Consider the following 21,832-nt stretch of genomic DNA (forward strand, 5'->3'; position numbering starts at 1 on the left):
GTAAAAAATTAATGTCAAGCATTTGTTTTTCACCACGAAGTGACCAATAGAAGTTTGGGTATAGCCTTATTCTTTGTTAGGATTATTACATATTACTTGGTTTTACAACTTGGGGATACATAGAGTTATGATTAATATTGTTGTTTATTTTACAGTTACATTTAGCTGATTAAGGAATTTAGAATTATCAACTGATACTGCATTTATAATAAACAATGTAAAGTGTGACATCAAATTACACATCAAATACACAGTTGAACGAAATCGAATAATGAGATGTTTCATTAATTATGTCACAAACATAACCCAATCTAACTAATGCGTAAAAGTGGACGAAACATCATGTTGATGCAGGATTTAACTAGTAATATAACTTAGTTCTGTTTCCAGTACTCCCATAATATTGTTTAGTTTACAAGTTATCATTTAAATCTGTTGTATTGAATTATTTCACCATAATGATTAATTGTAATCATTGTAATTTGTTGTATTGAATTATTTCACAATTATGATTACATGTAATCATTAAAATCTGCTGTATTTAATTATTTGACCATAAGGAGTAAATGTAATCATTAAAATATGTTGTATTGAATTATTTCACCGTTTTCGTTTTCTCGTTTAAATACGTCGACAGAAAGCCACACAAATAAAAATTATTTATATTGGTCTTTTTTTATTTAAATTGAGTGAAACGGTAACATTTTAAAGATTCGTAATTTTTACTTTAACAATACTTAGTCAAAAAGATTACCGATGTATTAGTTATAAGACGAATGTGTAGTTAAATTTTACAGCAGCATATTTCTGAAAAGATCATGTTTTGATATGTTTATTTAATCTCAACATTTTCACGGCGAGCATAATATGCGCTATGAAATAAATAACAAATAAAAACATAGCAAACACTGTGTAGTTTATCGTTCTTGCTTAAATTGTACACAACAATTAGACATTTTACTTGAATTTATATGAAGTATAAGCCAAATCATTACTTCAACAACATTCTGTTTTGTTGTGTGAAACCAAATGTAAATAAACAAAAGTAAAAAATACTATCTAAATAATTCCAAGCCTAAACTTAATTTTTCTTAATTTAATTTTGCTTCTATTACTTTTAAAAGCTGTCTCACGGCACTATTCAGTGCTTTCATATATTTTGTAGCAAGTAAATGTTACATGATAGGGCGGAACGAAACCAGAAAGATTTCTGTTTGCCTTATATTGTAAAAACATCTTTTCCCCTTCCTCGAAATATTTGTATGTTACAAAAGTACTCCTATCTCCTTTCATTCTTAACAGTTGAATGGTTGTGTCCGTGTTGTATTCGTCAACATCGAGCTTTTCTCGAGGAACTTGCAATATTATTTCAATCTCAGCACCAGTTTCGTAATCACTTAACAGCACCAGGCTCATGCAATAAACTCCGGTAGTTGGTATTGTGAAGACCCCAGTTTTTGGATTAAAGTTGTCGCCAATGTTGAAATGTACCGGAGAAAACTCACTTAACACGACGGTCATTTCTTCGAAAAAACCGTATGCAGAGAAACCTTCAAAATGTGCATTGTTCTTTTTCTCTGTTTCAGAAAAGAAATGAAATATTAATCTATAACTTTTACACAAGTATTATACAAATAGTTATTTAAAACAACACACGTTAAATACATATTTAAAAACGTATGAACGAACCAGAAGTGTAAACCAAGAAGCATAAAAAATGCAACCAAATCATTTTATAAAACTCTATTTTTCTCAGGCTTACCATAACAGTTCAGATAATTAGTGTGTAAGCTCAATATCAATTTATATCAGATAAAGATACTAGAATAAATTATTAGCTTCTAAAATATTTACGTATGTTAACTAAAACTAAAATTCATATTATGTAAGCAAGTCAGACTAATGCGTTCGAAATTAGACTAATTCAAAACAACCTACCTAATGCAGCAATTTTATCATGAAACTGAAATAAAGACATTTTCATTGTAATATAGAAATTTATTATTTATGCACTATTGAATTATTTCTTTGCTAAATCCTGCACATTCCAATTAATATATCATTATATTGTTAAAAAAAGCATAGCACGAATTGTATTCTTATATTTATTTAATTGTCATTTCTTACGTAGAAATGCAAGAAAAAAAATAATCACTTATATTTATCCAAATAAATATCAAATAAAAATGTTACTATATGACTTCGAAGAGACATAACAATAATTTTATTCGTTTCGTTTTCTTAAATTACCTTCAGGTATGCTTCATCTCTTGATAAAGAGATTTTGCTCAAAACTCCTTTAACAGAATCCAGAATTCTATATCTTCTTGCTAGCACTTGACATATAGCAGCTTGCTGTTTGAACAATCCGTTTTTAGTTGCCAAAAAAATTAACAAGCAAATGATTAAATCTATCATTAGCTTAACTGATATATATATATATATATATATATATATATATATATATATATATATATATATATATATATATATATATATATATATATATATATATATATATATATATATATATATATAATAACTAATTTTTATGGTTTATTTTTAATTAAAATGAATTTTAAGTTCATTATTTTTAAGATTTAAACCTGAGATAGCTAACCGATCACAATCAGAGAATATCAAGAAACCAAAATATTTGCATACGTCTAAAGTGTACAGATGTTCCCAATCCCTGTTTAACTTTGGTAAGTAATTAATATTAGTGTAAGAAAATAAAATGAATTAGATAAGCAATAAGCATGCGAACCTTCGAATACAGTAGTGGATCAAACAAATGTATCCCATTTCATAAGTCCCAATGGAAAGGCATGCATTATTTTTTGTGTTTTGGAAAGAAAAATTAGAAGTGTATCTTGTAGTTTACCTTCCACTCCAATTTCATGTTTTTGTGACCCAATGTTTCTAAATTTGAAGTAAGTTTTAATTGTTTTTCTACTAACTCTCTAATCGATGCATCATTATCGTTTACATTTTGAAACAGTGTTCGAATGTTCTCTTTTGTTTCTAGTATGTCCTTCTGATTGATTTCTTTAATTGTTGCCGTAATTTGATTTGTTTTGTTAAATTGTGTAGTTATCATCTCTGTTTGGTCTTCCACTCTTTCAGTCAATATTTTCATATTTTCCTCAACTTCATCCATCCGCCTTTCGTGAGATTTTATTTTCTTTGTTTGAGATTTCTGTTTTATTTCCAAACGTATTTCTTTTTCAGTCAACATTTTGAGATTCTCCTCCAACTGTGAGTATTTTTGTTCAAGAGAATCAGTTTTTTCGCTAGTTGTTCCATACATTTGCCTTAGACTTTGTAGTTGATCTAAAGTTACTGAAGTTTATAATTGAATACCAGAAAATCAAATCGTTTGTTAAATTAAAACATATAAATAAAAACATTTTTCAAAATTTTCATTAATTTTCTCACAACTTTATCGGCGTATTTAATAATTTCATTACTGAAAATCTATCAACAAAAATCGTTATTTTTATTACAATCATTATTTGTATGAGGAGGAATATTTTATAATGATCATTATTTTATACCATATTTATCAGTCGGGCTGGTAGTGTGAAAGTCGTCAGGGCTGACAGTTTGGGAACCGCTGGAAGAATTTTCTGTGCTATCATCGTCATCACCTTTACTTATTGCTGTAATGTAAAATGTAAACTTTCATTAAAATTTGTTGTTTAAAACAGATGTGAATATTTTAATTACAAATTAAATATTTCAGTATTTAAAACCAAAGATATAGGCCTATTGCAAATTAGAAAACATGATGGAATTCATAGGTCTCAACGAAGGAGGAGTAAAATATATTATAGCTTAGTTTTGTCTTTTTAAAACTATGATTGATATAGCAGTATCATTTTGAGAAGGCAATTGGGTGCAGTTAAAGTAATATACACAGGATGCTACTATTACAGAATAAATTTGCTTGACAGAATTTTTGGTACACGAATTTAGTAACTTTAATTAAGTAAAGTACTCTTTTCGAAACCGACGTTCGTTGTGGGTAAGTGTAGAGTTCATCTGTTTCTTTGACCTCGCTTCATGATGGGATAGTGTGGTCAGCATTAAGTACAACCGCTTTTACTTTCTCTAACGTGAGTTAGGTACCCATAAGATCTGGGTGGACTCAAGGACGTTCTACTCATTTTAACCCTGAATCGATCTCGAGACTTTTCAGGTAAGCTGTCTAGTGCTCTACCACAGTTCCACGCCGTCCCATTAACTAACTGTGGAGTAGACATCATCTGACAGTCAGAGTGGATTAAGATAGTCCTAGGGATCGCTGGCATTTAGTGATGACAGAGAATGGGTAATCAATATGTGGTATTTTGTTTGTTGTGATAGGTATGTGTAGTAAATGAAGTCGAGTAACACAGGAGACGATGAGTTGAGCAGCTTGTAAATAAGGGAACGAGGGACGGTCCAATGTTTTGGAGAAATAGCAAATGTTTGGACAAAATAGAGTTCTGTCGTTAAATTATGCTCCACACTTAATTGAAAAAGGTACCTCTTACTCAATCACACGGTTTGTAGTGGTATTCGTTTGCAGCATAGACTATCCAACCAAAACTTATACGATTACATGTAGTTCTATTAAAAATTTGCATGAATATTTATATATAAATTTTAAGTTTTCCTGTTTTGAAATATACTGTTAATTGCAAAAAAATATTTAAAAAAATATTTTGATCGTGTTTAAAAAATAAATGTTCATACTCAGAATTGTAGAACAAATATGTAAAGCTGAGTTATCGATTTCCTCTAATTGCTGCATCATTTCTCCAAAGCTCTTTTTGCTTCCATCTTTTTCCATCATCCATGAGTTGCACTCATCAATAGCCTATAAAATTATAAAAATTTTTTTTTTTTTAATAAAACTGGATAAGTTTCTTCACTGTTTTAAACCTTTACGAGTGTACGTTTATAATGAGTGAATGACTGCTTTTACTTCTTACATTGTTAATACTATTTAACATAGGGGTTAATGCATTTCTTTTATCATCCAGGTTTTTCAAATAAAGATGTAAGGCCTTCTTTTGGATAGGTGAACACATCTGTAGAATACAATTATAAATTTCAGAACTTATTAAATAATACATATCTATTTATGTATACAAACTAAATACCAGTAACACACACATTTTTAATTATAAATCATAATGGGGTGGCTCAGCTGAATTTTTTTCGAGCATCTTTTTGGGGAATGGGTAAACGCCCCCCCCCCCTTTTTTTATTTGATGCGTGTTCACCGCTCCCTCCCCACTAAACAAAATAGAACAAAAATATTAAAAATATACGATTCAGAAGAATATATGGTGGACTCAGCGAGGTACTCGGGCTTCAAACTTTTATTTGTTCTAAGGGTCCTGTTTCATGAAACCCTCTAGATCTACTCATAGACGGCGCAGACGCACAAAAAAAACCTGCTCTCTCGATTAACAATACACAATCACGTGACGTGTCTTAAAATAACATGTATGGGTAGAGCAGAAGTTAAAGTGTTGTCAATAAAGCTAAGTGCTCTTTCGTAGAGGTCGTCCATGAATGACGTCACACTCATAGGGGGAGGGGGGTCCGTAATTTCGTGAAGGTTTGTGATGAGGGGGAAGAGTGGGGGGTGGGGGGGGGGGGGTTCAGATGGTGTGACGTCACTTTTTCGCATTATAAAAAAGCAATGTTAGAAAACGAATTTTAGCCGTTATTTCGCGTTTTAGAAAACGTTTTAATAAATTGTAATAGGAATTGATTAAAATACTCTATGGTGACAGAGTTCTGACAAGATTTTGGAAAAATATCGATGTTTTAAGAAAAATTCAACATCAATTTGAGGGGCGTTGTAGGCTGAGGTGTGACGTCATTTTAGGGGGGGGTCTGGCTTTTTGTGACGACGTGTGACGGGGGAGGGGGGATAATAATAGTCAAAAAGCGTGACGTCGTTTATGGATGACCCTTAAACCTAGACGTAATATTTAGTAAAATTTAGTATAACAAGATATGAACAGCAGTAAGTGTGTTTATATAAAATTAGAACGACTTCGTTTGTTTTTTAAAGAGTCGTGTGTACGGTTTAGACTAGGTTTGTGCCCACATAGTGGGTATCGATTCTAACAAAAATATTGCTTCATTATGACACGTAGAGGTTTGTAGAAGTATCTTAGTGTCGATTAAGCCTAACTTAACCTTTACCAAAATATTTAAGTTTAATGGGTTTTTTAGGCCCTGTTAGCCATGATAATTTGAACACTTAATTCTCAATTGTTGCAATATAAAGACATACCATATGTGGGACTGTGCTTTGTGTAGGTTGGCGAATTGTGGTTTCGTGTGAAAACAAATCACTTCGGAAATTCCCGAAATTATTTTTAAAAGTATGATATTAGTTAAGGTCAAAATAATAAATCTAGGCCAGATAGGCCTTCTTTTGTCCAATTAAACAATAAATTGTTAATTGTACTATACATCCAGTGGCGTTGCGATGTCGGGTGTCACCCGGTGCGGCACTTAATGGTGTTACCTCCCCCCCCCCCAGAAGTGTAGCGACCCGGGGACAAACTTTCAATTTTCGATTTGCACCCCCCCCCCCCCCTTCTAAATTTCGATTTGCACCTCTTAAAAGACTATTTAACACTCGAATTAATCACTTAATTAGGTGGAATTATCATATTTTGCTTTTTTTGCCTTGGTGTCCCCCCCCCCCCCCCTAAATGTCTCAAACTCGAGACATCTGACCATCAGCTTAATCGACTCGACCACGCCGACCCTTTGTCGAAACGTCTAATTTCGTAACTATAATTTGAGTTTCGTCGATGCTTGTGGATATTCTAATAGAGTTACAACGTCTCTCTTGGCTAAAAAAAAAGCTTTAAATGTTGCACTTGTTTTACCCCACACCTCAATGTTACATGACAACATGGGGGAGGGTGGGGGCTGACGGAAAAATGCTGGTTTGCCGCAAGAAACAAAACCTTGTGGGCCGCCAGGATTGATGCTGCATTATCATATTTGTTCTTTGATCTATTTTCAAACATTTGTTTATTTAATTTACCTTTCTGGTTTGTCGTTTTTTTGTTATTATTGTAAATTACAGTTTGTAAAGTGTCCCTTGACTTTGTAGTCATCGGTCCTCAGATTTCGATAAAAGTAAATCTGAACAATGAAAATTAAATTTAAGACTGGAAGAGGCGCTGTTATTTTCCTTGCTGCTAGGACGTCACCAGTGTTTTCCCCTGACACCACCAACGGTATATGACGTCAGCCACCACCAACGGTCTATGACGTCAGTCGTCACCAACGGTCTATGACGTCAGCCACCACCAACGGTCTATGACGTCAGTCGTCACCAACGGTCTATGACGTCAGCCACCACCAACGGTCTATGACGTCAGTCGTCACCAACGGTCTATGACGTCAGCCACCACCAACGGTCTATGACGTCAGTCGTCACCAACGGTCTATGACGTCAGTCGTCACCAACGGTCTATGACGTCAGTCGTCACCAACGGTCTATGACGGCAGCCATTACCAACTGTCTATGCCATTGTCCTATCGGAGGCTTGAAATTAATGTAAAAACTTTAATTGGCCTATGTGGCATATAAGCCATGGCGCTAGTGTTTGCTAAATAATTATTGTGCAATAACGAAACGTAACTTCTACAATCATGATATAGATCTAAAGATTGGAGCATTAAAAAAAACTAGTTTGAGTTCTGTACCTATTTATATATACCATTTCATACACTTTCTAAGGTCTATATCAAGATAAGACAGTTATAAATTAAAGTTTTATTTCATAATTTTCATAGATCCCACTAAAATTATTTATGGAGCATAATAATAGAACACCTTAAACAAAACAATGACAAGGTTGTGTGTTATTAATTATTATGTGTAACATGTATACTCTAAAATACCACAATAACTAACAATTGTTTTTCAATTAAATATGAAACACATTGTTAATTATATAGTGTACATATGATTGTATTAAAAATCCCTATTATGACAAATTTATTGTACTCAGCACGTCATCTACCTTCTTAGACCTGCTTATAATATTTATAACATTATTTTTGTTTACTCATTTTTACTTTCTCGTATGTACGACGTATAGAGAAAGTCTTGTAATCGTGCAAAAAAAAATATCGAGATTTTTATAAATCTCGACGTTTCACACCTCACTGATACGGAAAAACATAATTTTGCAATCTTGTCCGTATGTCTGTGTGGCTGTGTGTGTGTGTCTGTCTGTCTGTGTGTAAACATGATAACTTGAGTACCGTTACAACTAGGTTGATGAAATTTCATACATAAGTATTTTATCAAAATCGTAGATCCGTATCAACTTTTGAGCGATTTCCGATAACCGGAAGTGGTACTTTTTCTACTTTGAGTTTTTCAAAAGCCTATAACTTGAGTACTATTTCAGATAGATAAATGAAATGTCACACGTAAGTAAAAGATCTAATCCTCTACCTTCTATCAAATTTTGAGTAATTTCCGTTTACTGGAAGTAGTAATATACGCTATTTCCGATTTCTCAAAAAACGCTTGTAAATTTATAAAGTTCTAATAATATTCCTCACTATTATGCACATTTTGTTTTGGCGTTCGCTTGGTGCGCAATTCTTTTTTCTATGATATTCTATTCTATTTTAAAAAGTTTAAGTATTTAAAATGGATTAAAAATCATAACTATATCCCGAGTTCCCATCCCCTGTTGTTTTATATAAGAATATTCGAGAAAGTTTAGGGGAGATCACTCCCGGTTTGTTTTTCTTCTGAAATTTATTTCAGGTCTAGCTATAAGCCCATACATCCTCAACCCACCCAACCGAACTAATTCTAGGAAAAATACTAAGGATAAATAATCATTTTAAAAAAAATTATTACAATTAGCTCTACATTTTGACTTGATCATAAATGTTTACAGTTTTATGTTTTTAAGACAATTCTAGTTATCTTTCAGATTGAAAACTTCTTTGATTTTATAGCAGCAAAAAAGTAAGTAAAAATCCGTCTTCCTCTTCTTTGCGTTTAAAATCAATCTCAAAAGAACTTTACTGCCACACAATAAATGTACGTTAGCTACAAAACTAGAAAAACCCTTCACGATATTTAGACGTTGAGAATCGGTTTCATTTGGAGCTTCTTTATCCATTAGACTTCCAATAGAGCCTGAAGAAATTTGATCAATAATTTCGTCATTATGTTCATTTGTTGGCTCGTCCTGTACTCGTAAAATTATTTGAACTGCATCATCGGTGTCACAATCACTAAAAATCATAAGACTCACACAATAAACTCCCTCAGTAGGGGCAGTGAACTCTCCGGTATTGGGATCAAAGTGGTCGCCATTGTTAAAAAGTACACGAGATAAATATTGATTCCTATCTTCAACGCCAACTTCTGCAGCAAAACCTAATGATGACGTAGTAATCATTTCTTCTGTTTAAGAAAGGATTTGAAAGAAAAACAGTTGTTAAATAAATAATCGAATTGAAGTACGCATCATGATAAGTATAATATCTTTTGTCTTCTGATATAAACATATCGACTAAAAAACACGAAGTAAACAGAGCTAAAGTAGCGCTTCAAAAGTGGGAATGTAAGTGATAGTACTTAATCAAGATGTATGTGCGTGAGGTGGGGGTTGGGGCGGGTTGGGTTTGAGCTGATTCCTTTAGAAATAACACAACACACAGCTTTAGTGAAAGTAGTATCAGTAACGTGTCCTATGCACCACGAACCAGACAAGTCACCGGTAGCAGGTTTAAACACTGCACTAGTGGAAGTTTTGTGTAACTGCGACACACACGGACAGCCGTTAAGCCAATATCACCTAACAAAAAAATGTTAGACTGTTGTGCCCCCTTCTCCGATGAAACACGAAAAACTAGTGTTTGTAGAATGTTACGCAATATATTCTTCATTGCCGTAAAAATTATAGTTATTGTTATTTCTAATCGTATCCGAACTCTGTTTATTCCTACGCACAACTGAACAAGACAGCATGGCCCGTAATTCTTCTTTTACTCACACACACACTCTCTCTCTCCTTGTCTCAAGGATATATATATATATATATATATATATATATATATATATATATATATATATATATATATATATATATATATATATTTATATAAAGGAAGAATGTCAAAAGGTTTTGACATTGCCAACACAAAGCTACATTTACACATTCATATTTTATGACAAAAATAGCTTAGCTTACCCAGGGTAGTTATTTTATCATTTAACTGGAAGGAAAAATAAAGTGAATTAGAACTTAAGTAGCACACAATGACTTACTATATATATTTATAAATATATGAATTAAATCATAACCAAAAGCAATTGTCATGGACGGCGTGTTCAAATGCTAGATCGTTTGGATGCTGGCCCGAAGGTCTCGAGTTCAAAATCTCGGATGGGATTTGTGACATTAGGACATCGACCCATCTCTGATTGGTACGTGATTTATGTTGGGGAAAGTAAAGGTCAAGAAACATATGAACTCTACTTTATCTACCCAATAAAAGCTAGCTCTTTAGAGGAACTCTTCTCACTTACTTAAAAACATTTATGAAATAATGTATTGACTGCTAAAAAATCACGATTTCATACAATTAGGCATCAGGCAATTCTCTAAAACGTGTTACCTTAAGGTAAGCTTCATCCCTTGTTAACGAGAGTTTGTTCACAAATTGTTTCACTGAATCCAAAATGTGATATCTTTTTGCAAGCACTTGACACATAGCTCCAAACTAAAATATACATTTGTTTATTCCAATAATAAATTGAACAAAGTTTAATTATCTATATCAATATGAATTTAGAACTAAAACAAATACATTTAGATTGATTATGCTGCTTAATTTAGCATTCTCTCACAGTCGTTCTTAACTTGGGTTCCATCGAACCTAAGGGGTTGGGTGAGTTAGTCTCAGGAGTTCGGCTAAGGTAAAGATACGCATGACTCATATGATCGGATAGAAGTGTTTGGTGAATACATATATGAAGTTGATGGGGCTAGGTACCTTGAAAAAGCCCTGGTCTAGCGTATGTGTTAAGATTTTATGTCTAGAAAATAAATTGTTCAAATGACAGCAACAATTTGTGTTGTGCTTAAATTCATAGAGATTTCCTCACGATCATAAACTCTTATTGTATTTAGAAGAACAAGATTGTGTTCAATTTATTAACCACACAATCCTTCTATATCTTCCAAACCAATACTCTTTTTCCTTCATCATAACACTTTTTCATGGTTCACAAATATTTTTAACCAATAATTGACTCTCTTATGATAGCTGTCACGCAGAATTCGAACAAGGAAAACATGGAGAGGAAACGTGCTAAAGAAGGCGGAAAAGATGAGAATGTGGGAACAGTTTTTAAAAAAAGCAGGAGACTGGAAATATATCAGAGGCCCCGTACTCCACAAAGAATGAAATGGAAAATAACCATTATTATAAAGATTTTAAAATATTTGATAATAATTTTACCTTCATCTTCATTTCCACATTTTTATGATCGAAATTCTCTAGCTGTGAAGAAAACTTTGACTGTTTTTCTGACATTTCTTTAACTAATGATTCACTGTCATTTAATTTTTTTGAAAGTTTTTGAAGATTTTCTTTAGTTTCATGTATTAGCTTCTGATTGCAATTAATTATTTCGTTAACTTCTTTTATTGATGCTTTAATTTGCTTTGCTTTATCGGATTGTGTAGTTATTAATTCAGTTTGTACCTCAATTTTTTCAGTCAAAATTTTTATATTTTCCTCTAACTCATCAATCCGCCTTTCGTGATTTTTTGAAATCTTCATTTGAGATTTCCGTTTAACCTCAACATTCTTTTGTTGCTCACTTAGCGTTTTGAAATCCTCTTCTAACTTCTGATATTTCTTTTCAAGGGAGTCAGTTTTTATATCGGCTGTTTCTATTTTTTGCAAAACATTCTGTAGTTGATCTAATGTTACTGCAGTTTAAAAAAAAAACAAAAACGTTAACAATGTAAATATATTACAATTAATACGTTTCTGTAAAATAATAATAACATTACCATACTCTTACTATAATATTTTACGTTTTATCTTCAGTTTATGTTTTTTTATAGATCTTCAGCATCTGTCAATTATCATATTACTAAGTATAGCCCAATGTTATATCGATCGATGAATGTATGCCCCACGTATCTTACTTCTATAATATTTTAATCATATTTATAATAAAATATAAATAACTTAAAAAAATATATATTTATCTACATATTTATCGATTAATAATTTAGTACAAAAAAATTGACATTATTTTAATCACGATCATTATTTCTAATACCATAATTAACTGTAGTGTGCAAGACGTAAGGACTGGCAGTTTGAGAACCACTCGAAGAATTTTCTGCTTTTTCACTATCGTCATCAAGGTGATAATTTTCTGAAATATAAAATACATATTCAGTAAATCTTTTAATATTCAAAATAATAATATATGCGTCTTGCAAATTAGAAAGCTTTTTTGAAGGGAAAGTTATAGAACGTTGTATGGAGGGAGGGGAAATAGTGTTTGTGTGTTGGGAGAGTTATAGAACTTTGAGTGAAGGGAGTGTTATACAACGTTGCGTGTGGAAAAGTTATACAACTTAAAGATCCCAATGAAAAAATTAATTAAATATATGATTCCTTAGGCTTTCTCAGCGTTTTTTAAATAGGTAAATCTAGTGGTGTCATAATGGGAAAGCAGAAGGGTTTAATTAGTGCAGCTTTAGCAATGTAGGGAGAAGACCAAGTAAAAACTGCAATATGTTAAAGACTCGGATCTGATATGGTTGTAAGTTATATATATATATATATATATATATAGTATATATATATATATATATATATATATATACACACATATATATATATATATATATATATATATATATATATATATATATATATATATATATATATATATATATATATATATTGGTTTATAAATAAATATATAGTTATACTTAGAATTGTAGAACAAATATGTAAAGTTGAGTTTTCGATTTCCTCTAATTGCTGCATCATTTCTAAAAAGCTCTTTTTGCTTCCGTCTTTTTCTATCATCCATGAGTTGCATTCATCAATGGACTGTAAAACCAATTTTTTTTTCCTTGATCACATATTTCAATATTCAATATTATAAAACTGGAATGATCAAATAACTGCTATCTTGTTACTTACATTGTTAATACTATTTAACATAGGAGTTAATGCATTTCTTTTATCATCCAGGTTTTTCAAGTAAAGTTGTAAGGCCTTTTTTTGGATAGGTGAACACATCTGTAGAATACAAATATAAATTTCAGAATTTATTATATAATAAATATCAGTATATAAGTAATATACATAAGTATATAAACAAAATATATCTGTATGTAAATAATATATATAAGTATATAAACATTGTATAAATGTGAAGGTTTTCATTATTAATGTATTATTTGGTAGTTCAACACACTCAAGCACACAATTCAACATTGTTTACTTAGTTTATAATTAAAACAATTTTAGCATTAATGGGCTAATTTTAAGTTCGACATTTTTATAAATTGTTATCATTTTAAACAAAAAACACACAATTCATCTTTCTTTATTCACTGCTAACTAATTAACATATTTTATTTTTCTCAATTTAAATACAATTTCGTGTTGTTGAGAAAAAAAATGGATCGCGTAATTTTTATTACATTTTTGCTTGTGACCTCGAAATTACTACAGAATCGTTCATAAAATTGTCTACATTAATGTTATTTTGGTTATAATTTAAGCAATGCTATTAGATCTGCTGAGCTGTGTATCAATACAAAGATAAATTATTGAAAAACTGTCTTCTTTGTCAACAATTCATAAACTCTTAACGTACGTTAAAAGTTAAAGGGAATCTGGTAGAACTAATGATAGGTTTTGAATATCGTTGTCTGTAAAGCTAACACCTTGATTTTACACCTATAAGTCATATTTAGTTAAACGTAGTATGAAAATACTTAAACAACAATAGCTGAGTGTACATTACCTAGAAATACTATATTAATTGTTTTTTAATCGTCAAGTATACGGTTTAGGTTTACGACTACCTGTTAGGTATCGATACTAGAAAAACTGTGCTTTGACATGATACTTTGACCTGTTTAGTAGTATCTTAATGTCCAATGCGTAGGGTTGCGCTTGAGATTTATTTTTAAACCTCATTATTGTTTGATATCAATTTTAATTTTAAAAATTTTTTGGAAGCCAAAACATTTTTTTTGAGAAGAAAAAAAACGCGTTTATTATAGCAAGACCTTTAATTTTCTATTAGTTTATCTAAGTTTTGGGAATATCATTAAATGAATTTTATGCAACCAGACATTAGTTCTTACATTATCTTTCGCTACTTTGCACTCAGCAAAATGAACGAATGTACCGCAAATTGAAAGTGCAAACACTAAACATTTATTATTATAACTGTTACATTAATGAAAAAATAATCTAGGTAGATTGGTCTATTCTGGCAGCCATCATTGCCCAGTCGAAGCTTCAAAAAGTAGGTCAAACTACAATCTTACATTATGTAAAGTCTAACTTAAGCTTAGCTAAATTATATAATTGATAATGCGTTTTATTAGGCCTTCTTAGCAATACTAATTCGGATAAGTATTTCAAACTGCAGTAAAACATAGACTTACCTTATAATTTTTTGTTTTGACTATTCTAAAGTAGGCTAGCAATTTTTTGATGTTCCTTTTGACAACAAATTACTTCGGGAATTCAATAAAGCTATTTTAAGTAACTGGTGTAGTCCTATTTGTACGAATTCTTGCTGACTAATTAACAGTTATTTTGACTGGTTTCGCATTTTTATATCTATTTACTCTATCGTGTACTAAATAAAAAGGATCTATTGGAATCTTGCAAAAAATCTAAATCAATATTTAACAAATTTTGACGATCTACACCCTTCAAGATAAAGAAAAAACATAGTTTTATCTCCCATCAGTTAGGTTATAAACACAATAACTATCAATTAGGTTGAAAACAATTCATAAATTTGTATTATATCAAATCCGATGAAAGGAAGTGGTACTTAATCAACTTACGGTTTCTCTAAAACTAAGAACGTGAGTACTGTTTAAGTTGGAAGAAATATGACATCGTGACAAAAAGCTAGACCCCCTCTCTAAAGTGACGTCACACTTCAGCTTACAAACCCCCTTCCCAATCTTATCAAAATTGCAGTAGAATTTTTATTTAAACTTTTAAACATTGATATTTTTCTAAAATCTTGTCTGAACTGTCAATATAGAGTATTTTAATCAATTTCCTATTACAATTTTTAAAACTGTTTTGTAAAACGCGAAATGGCAGATACAATTCATTTTCTAACATTGCTTTTTTATAATGCAAAAGTGTTACGTCACACTATCTGAACCCCTCCCCCTCATCACACACCATCACAAAATTACGGACCCCCCTACTAGTGTGATGTTATTTATGGACGACTGGTTTTCTATCAATTTTTGATCGATTTTCACGTAACAGGCAGTGATATTTCACACTAGATCTATTTCCTTGTGCTGTTTTACAACCAAAAGCGGTACTTTATTGTCATTTTGGTTTTTAAAATACTGATACAATGCGAAACTTTTCATGTTGGTGACGAAGTTTCATACTTAGGTATCTTACCTTAATCTTTTGTTTATGTTAAAGCGAATGATTTCCGTTGATCAAAAGTATTTCATTAAGCATTTTCCGTGTTCTCACAAAGCCCATAAGAATTTGATAATTGTTTTATTACTTTTGGTCAGCGATTTTTTTATGTGCGATTCTATTCTAAGTGCTGAAAATAGAGCAGACAATTTGTGCTTCATGATGGGGTATTAAGCTCTATTTTCGATTTCTCAAAGATATTCAGAATTTTTGGATTATATTCTCATAAAGCAAATTCGAAGAAGTTTTCACTTCTAATTGTTTTTAACATATAATCGTTTTTTCCACAAAGTTCTATATTTCTATAGCCTGCTTGCATTGAAAGTGACTTTTCCTAATTATTGCCTAATTGCACGGGACGTGCCAACCCCTTCAATAAAGTATGCGAGAAAGTTAATATAATAGATAAATGTTACATATTCCTTTTTGTCAGATTCCGTTCATGTTAAATTTACTTCCTAATTCAAATTTTTAAATTTTTTTGTTTAATGACTATTAGTCATTTATTTATATAATCGTTTCATCCTGATTTTTTAAGTTTTAAATTTGAAAGGTTGTGTTTGACGCGTGTGTTGCAATTAACTGTGCAATAATGAGACGTCAGATCTACTATGACCGTACAAAGAGACGCATAAAAAATTAACAAAGTATGAGTTATGAACTTCTTTTAATATTTGTTTTGCTAAAATCCTAAACACAATTAGAAAATATAAACGATAAATAAAGATCCATTTTGAAATTCTCAGATATTCAACTATAACTGTTTATATGGAACACGATAATAAAACAGGTAAAATAAAATCTATGATTTTCTAACGGGTAAGAATAATAAATTATTATATCGCCCTTAAATGTAAAACAACAATCCTTATTTTATAAATATCATTTAACCTAACAATTGCAAAAATATACTGTATATTACACACAAAAAACATGTGTGGCTGTTTACAAATAGATCTTCGTGGTGCTTTAACTAAAAGTGTTTACATTTATTTGTTTGCTTTAGGTTAATTCTAGTCGTCTCCGTTATTGATTTTATAGCAACAAAAAAATATTAAAAAATCTTTTTTATCGTTCGCATCTCTTGAAATAAATCTCAGAAGAACTTTATAGCCAGCGTATAAAGAAACATTTGCTACACAACTTAAATAGCCCTGTTGAATAGTTAAACGTTGAAATTCTGTTTCATTGTCATCATCAGTATTAGTTTGACTGCCATTAGACCCTGGAGAAACTTGATCATTACTTTCATCATTTGATTCTTTTGTTTGCTCTCCTGTAGGTACCCGTACAATTATTTGAACATTGTCGTCAGTGTCAAAATAACCAGTTATCATAAGACTCACACAATAAACCCCATCAGCAGGGGCAGTGAACTCTCCCGTGTTTGGGTCAAAATGGTCGCCGTTGTTGAAAAGTACATTAGAAAAATCTTTGATCACTTCTCCTGAAGGGTGCATAACTTCATAGCCTAATTGGGCAGCAAATCCTATCGGTGACCTTTTCATCGTTTCTTCTGTTTTTTAAAAATGTAGATAAGAATTAATTTGTTAATAAATACATAAAAGATATAATTAATGCAGGTTTAATAATAAATATATTGTCCCTTGTCTTTTTTAAAATAAACAAATCGACAAAACAACATGAAATATACAACGTTATTTTATAACCCTAGTAAATATCTTTTGTTTACAGTTACATCCGACTGAATAGGTCGAGAAAATATGGTCCTTAAATGCTCTCTCTCTCTCTCTCTGTCTCTCCGTACACACACACACATATATAAATATATATAATGTCAATGAGGTGTAGTGTTAAAAAGTTTTGAAATTAATGTCATAATTCTACATCCACGCTTTATTATAATAACTTAACTTACCCAGTGTAGATATTTTATCATTTAGCTGGGGACATATGGATGTGACATTTAATAAATTCATTGCAACACTTGCCACAATGTACAGTAATGACACTGATAAAATTACGATTTCATACAATTAGGCATCAAACATGTCTCTAAAAGTTATGTTACCTTAAGGTAAGCTTTATCCCTTGATAAAGTGAGCTTGTTTATAACTTGTTTTACTGAATCCATAGCGTTGTACCTTTTTGCAATCACCTGACACAGGGCTTCAAACTGTGAAAAAAACCGCTACGTTTGATAATTTGAATAATCGTTTAAAAAGGACTAATTATCTATAGCTCTATTCATAAAATAAAGCTGATATAAATGAATTTAGAATATTTTTGCATTTTAATTTTCGACCTAAGTCCTTTATTCAACGTACTTAAAAGATGTCTTAAAATAATTACTCAATTTCTTTAATTAAAGTTAGAGTTTTGGTTTTAGAAGTATGAAGATTCTTCTAAACTCCTCAACACGTCTAGAATAATATTTTTTTTTTCGCTGTATTAACCGCAAAACACTACTGTAACTTCGAAACATAAATATTGTACTTAGTTTTTCTTAACAAATGTTCATGTGTGCTTACTACATGGTTTTATGACAATAATAATCTATGATATTATGAGTTTAATGTATTTTAAAATTCTCTCACTTTCTTCTCCAGGTTCATATTTTTATTTTCATAATTCTCAAGTTGTGAGGAAAACTTTAAATCCTTTTCTGATATTGCTTTGATTGATGCTTCACTACGATTTAATTTATTTAAAAGTATTTGATGATTTTTCTCTGTTTCATGCATTCGCTTTTCATTGATTGTACAACATTTTTTAACTTCTTTCATTGATTCTGTTATTTGATTTGTTGTATCCGATTGTGTAGTTGTTAATTTAGTTTGTGCGTCCATTCTTTCATTCAAAGTTTTCACGTTTGCCTCTAGTTCATCAATTTGCTTTCCGTGAGATTTTGATTTCTTGATTTGTGAGTTCTGTTTAATCTCAAAACATTTTTGTTTTTCATTTAATAACTTGAAATCCTCTTCTAACTTCTGATATTTTCTTTCAAGCGATTCCGTTTTTGCGTCGTTCAATTCTACTTTATGCAAGATAATTTGTAATTAATATATTGTATCTAGATTATTATATAAATAACAAATTGTTAAATTATTTTTGAAGTATATTTAATATCGCACAACTAATTAATAGTAATAATAAGTTAGAATAAAACAAAACACGGTATCACATTTTTAAACCTAGTATGTGTTATATATATATATATATATATATATATATATATATATATATAGGCCTATATTTAAATAAATGTTTATATAATTTTAAGCATCTATTAATTAAAAATGTTATACCATATTTATTGGTAGGTTTGATACTTTGGAACACGTCAGGGTAATTCGCCCCACCAGGGCTTGTTGGTGTAGAAATATCTGTCTGCGTTAATTCATCAGCATCATTGTGACTTTTTTCTAGAATTACACATTATACATGCATGCTAAATTTGGCCTAAAACAGAAGAGACTCAACAGTTTTACAAAAACTAGTGAAGGTTTCAAAAGTAAACTTTACAAATATTAGAAAAATACTTATAAATTGAGAAAGTATCTTATTAAACCTTTTCAAATAATTACATGATGTTGTTTGTCTATTAAAATAATAGAAAATAAAAGTTTTTTTACTCAGAAAAGAAGTGTAGATCTGAAAATTTATATTGTTTATTTCTTCCAATTTTTGCATCATTTCCAGAAATGTTTTTTGGCTTCCATCTTTTTCTTTTATCCATAAGTTGCATTCATCAATAGCCTGTTATATAAATTGCGGAATTTTATAACTATTTAAAAAAAAAAAGAAAACCTGAAAAAAATAAAACTTCAACCGTTTTAAACTCCGTGTGTTACTTACTTTACTCGTGGTATCTAGCATAGGAAGCAAAACATTTCTTTGATCTTCTAAGCTCTTTATGTATGGAGCTAAAGCTTTCTTTTGAAGAGGTGAACACATCTAATAATTATATAGATGTGTTAATTTGTTAAATGCATATATATATATAAACATATATATATATATAAACACACACACACACACACACATATATATATATATATATATATATATATATATATATATATATATATATATATATATATATATATATATATATATATTATAATGTGTGAGAGAAAAAAGAGTAAGGAATACTATTTTAATATCATTAAGTACACTGCTGAACATGGGGTAATTTTTTTCTAGACATTCGTTTAATCACAACAGATCAATCAAATCGTAGAGGGGAAACGATAACTTTAAAAATAATATAAGGAGATTATATTAAGGAGATTTGTTTTTAAAATGTTAATTTGATTTGTTTCTTTAGATTTCATTTGTTGTCGCATATTGCTTTTTGCTAATTTATCGTGTAATTAAATTCTATAATTTTTTTATCAAATTATAATTCTTTTAAAATACTTTTTTTATTTAAGTATAATCATGTAACTGAAGTCTGTCGCGATAAAAATGCGTTATTGATTAATCAATTGCTTGGAGTAAATAAATAAGCTACCTTAAAAGTAATAGACTACAGTTCTGTTTATGTATTTGTCCAATAGTTATCGTGAACTAGCACTGGACGCGTTATTTCGGGAACTTCCATAAATATTTATGTCTAATTTTTGTCTCATTTTTAAAAAGAGATCTTCCACACTTACTGAGGGCTAATTTTTTAGAAGTAGGTCTTCTACACGTACTGAGGTCTAATTTTTTTTAGAAGGAGCTAGTATTTCTTTAAATAGTTTTTAATATTTATCTACCCATATAAATTGACTATATCATAATGCAAATAATAATTATGTTTAGGTTAGATTATGTTTAGTATTTACAGTAACTGTGAGAGATCAGTATCAAATGGAGGAGGAAATGGAACTTAATTATATTGAATTTTCATAAGAGTTTCGCCTAAATTTTTTAAAACCTTTAAAATTACATTTTCCTAGATTCATCCATACATAACAGTGTTAAAAAATGAAGTGTTGTATTTTATCTACGGCTTTTTAATTTAAAAAAATCATTTTTACATCAATTAAATATTTATACTAAGTGGCGTCCATGAATGAATTCATGCTTTTAGCGAAGAGGAGAGGGGTCCATAATTTTTGTGTGGCTATGTGTGATTAGGTGGATGTTTTGGAGAAGGGGGGTTTCCATATAGGGTGACATCACACTTTTGCATTTAAAAAAAAATAGATATTGAATTTTAGCTGTTATTTCGCGTCGTTGATAACTGTTTTTGTAAATTTTAATAGAAATGGATTTAGCTCAGACAATATTTTAGAAAGAAATCGACGTTTGAAAAAAAAAATAACTGCAAATTTGATGGGGGTGGGGGTGAGGTGGAGGTAGTTAAGTTGTGAGGTCATTTTATAGAGTGGTCTGTTTTTTTCTGACAATATGTGACGGAGGGAAGGGTGGGGGATGAAAATACAGGGGAAAAAACGTGACTTCCTTCGTGAATGACACCCAACCAGGAAGTAAAAATACAACATCAGCAAAACATATTACACTTAGTAGATTTACAGTTTCAAGTTCAAAGTTGAATATGAAATCGAAAGGACAAGAACTACACAGTATCAAAATTTACGTCTAACAATTTTTTATATCTTTCATCATTTTAACATTAACTAAGACAAGACACAACTGGATTAAACCTACCTTTGTATCAGTATCACTAGGGGTTACAGGTTGTGATTCACCTTTACATTAAAATCATTTTGGGAATTTCCTAAAGATTACGTTGAAAGTGAAACCAATGTACAGAATTGATTTCTCCTCTCACTGGATGAATCACAAAAAATTGCAGTGGAATGGATTATAGTACTTAGCTAACAATGTGTTTTTAAAAATATTTAATTAAATCCTTATCATAATTCATTAGAAAATGGAACGCTTAACATCCTCGGTTTTAAAAGTGGATTTAAAGATATTTAGGAAAATAATATACAGAGTGTACTTTTTCTGTAATTAAAATCCGGGACTAAATATAATGTTTTTTATGGACAATTTTTTTTAAAATAACCGAGATAATTAAAGTATTTGTTGAAATAACAGTTTGATTCAGGTTTAATAGAGCGTACTATTCAGATCTTTAGGTAGTTAGGTGAGATTAGCT

At 30.5% G+C, this 21,832-nt stretch overlaps 3 protein-coding genes and 1 long non-coding RNA gene across 5 annotated transcripts; all 4 read right to left on the reverse strand.

The window, feature by feature from the left end:
• Positions 1-915: 915 nt before the first annotated feature.
• LOC131948813 (uncharacterized) lies at positions 916-3,659 on the reverse strand. Its single transcript, XM_059310509.1, has 5 exons — positions 3,558-3,659; positions 2,885-3,342; positions 2,251-2,355; positions 1,939-1,963; positions 916-1,577 (listed from the first exon to the last, which is right to left on the reverse strand). Exons 2-5 carry the CDS (start codon positions 3,308-3,310, stop codon positions 1,138-1,140), a joined length of 996 nt encoding a protein of 331 aa, XP_059166492.1. The 5' UTR covers positions 3,311-3,342; positions 3,558-3,659; the 3' UTR covers positions 916-1,137.
• Positions 3,660-4,740: 1,081 nt separating this feature from the next.
• On the reverse strand, positions 4,741-6,360 carry LOC131948816 (uncharacterized). Its single transcript, XR_009388074.1, has 3 exons — positions 6,302-6,360; positions 4,980-5,078; positions 4,741-4,864 (listed from the first exon to the last, which is right to left on the reverse strand). It is a non-coding gene; the product is annotated as an uncharacterized LOC131948816 (long non-coding RNA).
• A 1,444-nt stretch (positions 6,361-7,804) lies between these two features.
• On the reverse strand, positions 7,805-14,810 carry LOC131948815 (uncharacterized). Of its 2 annotated transcripts, XM_059310510.1 has the most exons (8): positions 14,733-14,810; positions 13,249-13,347; positions 13,032-13,155; positions 12,368-12,466; positions 11,533-12,008; positions 10,687-10,791; positions 10,260-10,284; positions 7,805-9,469 (listed from the first exon to the last, which is right to left on the reverse strand). In XM_059310510.1, exons 2-8 carry the CDS (start codon positions 13,345-13,347, stop codon positions 8,976-8,978), a joined length of 1,422 nt encoding a protein of 473 aa, XP_059166493.1. In that variant the 5' UTR covers positions 14,733-14,810; the 3' UTR covers positions 7,805-8,975. The 2 variants fall into 2 exon arrangements, with proteins under 2 accessions (XP_059166493.1, XP_059166494.1); XM_059310511.1 differs by lacking the exons at positions 13,249-13,347; positions 14,733-14,810 and having other exon boundaries at positions 12,368-12,441; positions 13,032-13,159.
• A 1,641-nt stretch (positions 14,811-16,451) lies between these two features.
• Positions 16,452-21,410, reverse strand: LOC131948794 (uncharacterized). The gene is made up of 8 exons (XM_059310480.1): positions 21,376-21,410; positions 19,573-19,671; positions 19,350-19,473; positions 19,023-19,139; positions 18,312-18,748; positions 17,786-17,890; positions 17,633-17,657; positions 16,452-17,269 (listed from the first exon to the last, which is right to left on the reverse strand). Exons 2-8 carry the CDS (start codon positions 19,669-19,671, stop codon positions 16,767-16,769), a joined length of 1,410 nt encoding a protein of 469 aa, XP_059166463.1. The 5' UTR covers positions 21,376-21,410; the 3' UTR covers positions 16,452-16,766.
• Positions 21,411-21,832: the final 422 nt, after the last annotated feature.

This window comes from Physella acuta, unplaced genomic scaffold (assembly GCF_028476545.2).
Source record: "Physella acuta isolate Inbredline_101_S28 unplaced genomic scaffold, ASM2847654v3 ptg000661l, whole genome shotgun sequence".
NCBI classification, from domain to species: domain Eukaryota; kingdom Metazoa; phylum Mollusca; class Gastropoda; family Physidae; genus Physella; species Physella acuta.